The sequence below is a fragment of the Pteropus vampyrus genome, unplaced genomic scaffold (assembly GCF_000151845.1).
Source record: "Pteropus vampyrus isolate Shadow unplaced genomic scaffold, Pvam_2.0 Scaffold352, whole genome shotgun sequence".
In the NCBI taxonomy this organism is placed as follows: Eukaryota; Metazoa; Chordata; class Mammalia; order Chiroptera; family Pteropodidae; genus Pteropus; species Pteropus vampyrus.
The window spans coordinates 102,664-109,150 of record NW_011889133.1 but is presented as its reverse complement, the minus strand read 5'-3'; the positions used below and the strand labels follow the sequence as shown (position 1 = coordinate 109,150).

At 42.6% G+C, this 6,487-nt stretch overlaps 1 protein-coding gene across 1 annotated transcript; it reads left to right on the top strand.

The window, feature by feature from the left end:
• The first annotated feature begins 4,126 nt into the window (after positions 1-4,126).
• On the top strand, positions 4,127-5,071 carry LOC105304734 (olfactory receptor 9Q2). Its single transcript, XM_011378996.1, has one exon. It carries the CDS (start codon positions 4,127-4,129, stop codon positions 5,069-5,071), a length of 945 nt encoding a protein of 314 aa, XP_011377298.1.
• The last annotated feature ends 1,416 nt before the right edge of the window (positions 5,072-6,487 follow it).

Below are 6,487 nucleotides of genomic sequence, written 5' to 3'. Positions count from 1 at the left end.
GGACCGTCCTCATGAGGGTTTGCAATGTAGTATGGGAGTTAACAGTGTGTGTTCTGGAACCAGACTGCCTGGGTTCAAACCCTAGCTCTGCCCCTTACTGTGGAACTAGTGGTGACCCACTTCAACTTCCTGTGCCTAAATTTTCTCATCTCCTTAAAATGGGGATAATGATAGTATCTAACTCATAGGATTGTTGCATGGATTAAATGAGTTAGTACATCTGTCTGTCTATCTACCTATCATCTATCTATTTATTTGCCTATCTATCTATCTATCTATCTATCTATCTATCTATCTATCTATCTATGTATCTATCTATCTATCTATCTATCTATCTATCTATCTATCTATTATCTATCTATCTATTCACTATCTATCTATCTATCTATCTATCTATCTATCTATCTATCATCTATCATCATCATCTATCTACCAATCTAACATCATCATCTTAGAAAGTGAAATGGCATACAGTAAGCAGCTTAAATAGTCTTTGTTACTGTTATCCTATTGGATTCCCTTTCACATTTTGGCTCAGCTGCCACTGTGCCCTGAATCGCTAAATCAGGAAGCCAAAGTTGGTGAGATTTGTAGGTCTTAGGAACAAATCCTTGAACTTCTTTTACTTTAGTTTTATGGGTCTTCATACTCACAGTGTGTGAAACCTCGATTTATATTCTATGAAGTTCATTCTGCTTCTTTTCTGGAGCTGACCTCAGGATGACAGAATCACCTTAATAACAATCTGATAATGGTTTTAAGTTCTACCATTGCTTTCTGAAAGTAGGGTTCAAATGGCCTCAGCATCTTATTTCATCTGGGGATGAGGTGGGATAGAGTCACTATCTTTATGAAGCAGCATTGCAGGGGCTCAGCCATTGGGTCCATTTCATAACTGAAAGGTAAATCTTTCTTGAAGGAAAAGATGATTTTTCTTTCCACAGCTCCTGGGGATCCATATGGAAGGATGGTGCTCCCTGTCTGGCCTCTTCCCAGCTCCTTTCCCAGTAGGAACGATTGCTCTTGGGGCAGCCAGTCTGACAGAGACTTAAAGGAGCCAGATTCTGAGATGAGTCATCAGGAGATGCCTTTTCTTGGAATGATTACCACTTTGCTGTTTGGCGTTTGGTCAATTGCCGAGCTTTTTTAAGAGATGGGCTGCCTAAGCAACGTCATTCCCTAAGGCCTCTAGTTCCGCAAGATGCTAATCTGCTCTCAATGAAAAAAAGAGGTCTGCGCTCAAATACGTTTGGGAAATGGTGGGTTACAGCTGACAAGGTTTCTTAATTATAGGACTTTTTAGATCCTTTAATATGCTGACATGTAACATGATTTTCCATGTGGGGGATATAGTAGGCAGTGATTTCCAAACTCATGAGAACAATAAAACTACCTTCCTCATGGTAGCATCAACCTACCTAAGACACCTGAGGAAACATAAGACTTTACAAGGTAGGGGCCCTTTGGTGGTGGCTCTTAAACTTTGCTGGACACTGCGATTACCTGGGGATTAAAAAAATCCTGATGTTTGGCTTCTACGCTCAAGCATTCCGATTTAATCGTTAGGGAGTACACTCTGGGCCTCAGGATTTTCAAAGCTTCCCAGCCCAGGTGATTCTGCTGTGCACCCAAGTTGAGAAACACGGCGCTTAAGTCCTTTTGTCTCATGTCATCCTCTGAATAGGCTCAATCAACAGAGCACTGACCCACTTCAAGTCATTGTTTTGTCCCCACGTAGCTGCAACCACCTCTCTGTAGCTAGGTTTTTAAATTTATAATACAGGAAACATTAAGCCAGCTTGGCTATCTGAGGTCTCCTGTGAGGAAGGAAGGTGCAGATGGGGTTTCAAAGAAATCATGCACTTCGAGAACGTGCCTTTAATATTTTACTTTAGTTTACGGCACGAGGCACAGATGGTCAAGCAGGACTCGAGCTCCTGAGAGCACTTCCCAAGGCACCGTCTCTAGACATAAATTTCGGAGATTAGTTGTGTCAGAGCCACCTGGTTAACAACCCGGATGCCCGCTCCCCATGGCGGATGCGCTGCCTCAGAATTTGGGGATTTGGGATGATGGTATTCACATTTTCAATAAATTCCTTGGGTAATTCTTATGAACACTGAAGTTTGAGAACCAGTGCTCTGGAGGAGAGGTCAGTCAGCAATAAGAATTTGCTCACTTGCGTGGTAGAAGTCTGTTCACGACCTGCTCACACCTGTCTATCCATCACCTCCACTCATGACTCCTGCACTTACACCATTTCGTTTCTGCCTTACGGTGAACTTTCACAGCCACCAATTATAATTATCTTGGTGATGAGGAGCAAAAGCTTGTCCTTACAAAACAGCCCCCTCCTGGGATCGGATTGTAGCCAGCAAGGGTGCCATTGTGCGAAACCCTTGACAAAATTCTCAAGTGAGATATAGGAAACCTTCCAAGAAATACATTCCTTTTGGCACCAGACAGGAGTGAGGCAAGACTAGGAACCAGCCCCATCGATCCCACTGAGTGATGGCAGGATGTGGGATGGGGCTTTGGGAGTTTGAAATTAAAGAAGAATCTTCAAAGATATTAGATGCCTTGTTAGGAAGTCACATGAAGGTAAATTGCCTATCCTTGGAGACTCACACAGGAACCAATTAGGGCATGATGCTGGGGCAGTTAATATAAGAAGCACCACTAGCAAAGTCTAGAAGCTCAGGGAGAGAGGCTGGTCCCCTAGCTCTACTATCCTGGGCTGACTCTGAGATAAAAATCCTAGAGAACTCTAGTGTCAGGGATGTAGTGTTTTGTTAATGACAAGAATAGAGAGAGGGACTCCATGAAGTGAGAACAAGACATAGGGGTTCTGGAAGTGACAACATCTCAACAAGATTGCTATGATGATGAACTCATGCTGCTTTGCTGCTTATTGAAAGGGAACAAAGATAAGGTGACTTCCAGAGCAACAGTGACTTGCTCAGGGTCACACATCTAGCGTGGGTGAACTAGAAACCAGGTCTCTTCTGAATCAGCAGGTCATCGGCAGAGGAAACACTAAACAAAGGAGGAAGGCACTAGCAAAATGGAATTCAGGTGAGGATGGTTCATGCCCAGCTCATGGCTTCTGTATCTAATTTCTTTTCTTTGTTATCTCCAATAGGTTAGCTTATCATTGACCAGGCTGCTGTTGTATCAGGTAATCAAATATTATCAGAGCCCTCCTTTACAGCCCGTTCTAGAACTTTGTTAAGGACCCCCAAATCCATTAACCTGGATTCTTCCAGCAGTGCTTACACAACACCAGAGCTATCTGTGCTTTCAAATTTGGATGCCATTTGTCATCAAATTACTGCTTTTATTAAGACAGTGGGAACAGCCAGGCAATGCTTATGGAGCTTTGTTAGGTATTAAAATGAGCTAATGTTTGCTCTTTTGATTCCAAGGTTAATGTTAGTACTTACGGAAAACAAAACAACAACAACAACAAAAAAAACAAAAAGCCCTTGATAAGCCAGCCAACTCTAATTAGGATAACAGCTGTTAGTTAAACATTCATGTTGCTAGATTGAAAATAGAAATATTCCTAAAAGCAGAGCCCATTGCTGATCGCTAATGGATTTTTTGGGGCCATGCTCTTGTGTTCATGGAATATAAATTTTCCTTCCTTAAAATGTTCATTTAAAAATTTAAATAGCCACCATATCTGTGTGGAGTGCTTTTGGCTTTCCAATGCATTTTTTTTCATCTGTTTAATCTATGCAGTAACCTTATCTCATAAAGCAGGGCAGATGTTATGATTCCCTTTTGGCAGAAGAGGAAATTGAGGTTCAGACAGGTTAAGTGCTTTCTGTAAAATCAAACAACTAATTGGGGACAGAGTTGCAAAAACAAGGGCTGACTTATAAGTCAGAGAATCACTGGCTCTCCATTCTTAGTATAATAGAAGCATTCATCACTTATCCTACATTATAGTGAGCTCTATATTTGTGTATCTCCGCATTAGTCTGCAAAGTTTGTTGAAGTCAAGTGCCAACATGTCAGACCCCCAATTTAAAGCTTTATTACTTGAAATGACTTGAACTTGTCCACAGGGGTCCCCCCATCTGGCTCTTGTCTTAGCCCTCTCAAGCACAGCACCGAATGGATGGCTGGGAGGAATCACACTTTGGTGACAGATTTCTTCCTAATTGCATTCACTGAGCGCCCCGAGTGGGGGCTGCCTCTCTTCCTGGTATTTTTGAGTTTCTATTTTGTCACTCTGCTGGGGAACGTGGGAATGATCATCCTGATCGGCAAAAATCGCCAGCTCCACACCCCGATGTACTTCTTTCTCGCTCACCTTTCCTTCGTGGACATGTGCTACTCTTCCGTCATCGTTCCTCAGATGCTGGCTGTGCTGTGGGACCAGGGCGCAGCCATCTCTCAGGCTCGCTGTGCGGCTCAGTTCTTCTTCTTTACCTTCTTTGCTTCCATCGACTGCTACCTCTTGGCAATCATGGCTTACGACCGCTATGTGGCTGTGTGCCAGCCCCTGCTTTATGCCACCGTCGTGACTGAGAGAGTTCGCTGGGGCTTAGTGGCTGGGGCTTACGTGGCTGGCTTTGCCAGTGCCTTTGTTCGAACAGTCACAGCCTTCACGCTCTCCTTTTGCGGAAACAATGAGATCGACTTTATTTTCTGTGACCTTCCTCCTCTGTTAAAACTCACTTGTGGGGACAGCTTCACCCAGGAGGTGGTGATTATTGTGTTTGCCACTTTTGTCATGCCTGCCTGTGTCTTGGTGATCTTGGTGTCCTACCTGTTTATCATCGTGGCCATCATGCAGATCCGCTCTGCTGGGGGACGGGCCAAGACCTTCTCCACCTGTGCCTCCCACCTCACCGCTGTGTCGCTCTTCTTTGGCACCCTCATCTTCATGTACCTGCGAGATAACTCGGGCCAGTCCTCTGAGGAGGACCGGGTGGTGTCCGTGCTCTACACAGTGGTGACCCCAATGCTGAACCCCCTCATCTACAGCCTGAGGAATAAGGAGGTAAAGGAGGCTGTTATGAAAGCCCTGAGCAGATCAAGGGCTTCTGGAAGGCCCTAGATGGACCCTTGTCAAATACATCATTCCTGTTTTCCATCCTTTGATTGTCCTCAAATATTACCTACTTGGGGACACTTTCCCAGACAGCCCTATTTAAAACTGCCTGAATGTCCCACCTCCATGTTCTGATTTATTGCTCTGTGTAACTCTTGTCACCATCTGATGTACTGTGTTTTACATATTTGACATTGTCTATTTCTCACAACTAGAAAGGAAACTAATGGGACTAAGTATCTTTACCTGTGGGATTCATTTCTGTATGCCAGTGCCTGGCAAAGCACCTAGCACGTAAAAGCTCTCAATAAATATTTGTCGAATGAACTAATTAATCTCAGGTTCCAGTGTCTACCTGTAAGGTCCAACTCTTCTGTCCTCAGTTTCCTATCTGCCAAGTGGGTTTACCTACTTTATAGGCCCATATTTTATTGATTGATTGATTGATTGATTGATTTCAAGTATACAGCATAGTGGTTAGTCATCTGTATAATTTATGAAGTGATCCTCCCAATTAGTCTAGTACTCATCTAGCACTGTATATAGTTATTACAATATTATTGACGATGTTTCCTATGCTGTACTTCTCATCCCTGTGACTATTTTGTGAAAATCAATTCATGCTTCTGAATCCCTTCACCTTTTTTACCCATCCCCCCAACCCTCTTCCTATCTAGCAATCACTAATTTATTCTCTGTATCTATGAGTCTGTTTTTGTTTTGTTTGTTCATTTATTGTTTTTTAGATTCCACATATAGGTGAAATCATACAGTATTTGTCTTTCTCTGTCTGACTTATTTCATTCAGCATAATACCCTCTAGGTCCACCCGTGTCATTACAAATGGTAAGATTTCACTTTTTATGGCCAAGTACTATTCCATTGTATATATGTACCATAACTTCTTTATCCAATCTTCTATTGATGGGCACTTAGGTTGCTTCCATATCTCGGTTATTGTAAATAGTGCTGCAGTGAGCATAGCAGTGCATATATCTTTTCGTATTAGTGTTTTGGTTTTCTTTGGATAAATACCCGGAATCGCAATTGCTGGATCAAAAGGTAGATCCATTTTAAATTTTTTGAGAAACCTCCCTACCGTTTTCCATCGTGACTATACCAATTTGCAATCCCGCCAACAATGTATGAGGGTTCTCTTTTCTTCACATCCTTGCCAACAGTTGTTTTCTGGTTTCTTAATGATGGCCATTCTGACGGGTGCGAAATGATATCTCATTGTGGTTTTAATTTGCATTCCTCTGACGGTTAGTTACATTGAGTGTCTTTTCATATATCTGTTGGCAATCTGTATGTAAAGAAACATATTTTTGAGGATCCAACACATGAGTGGGCAGGAACCATGTCTGTCTAATTCACTAGTATCTATTGAATGTAGTACATTGCCTGGCATAGCAAGAACTT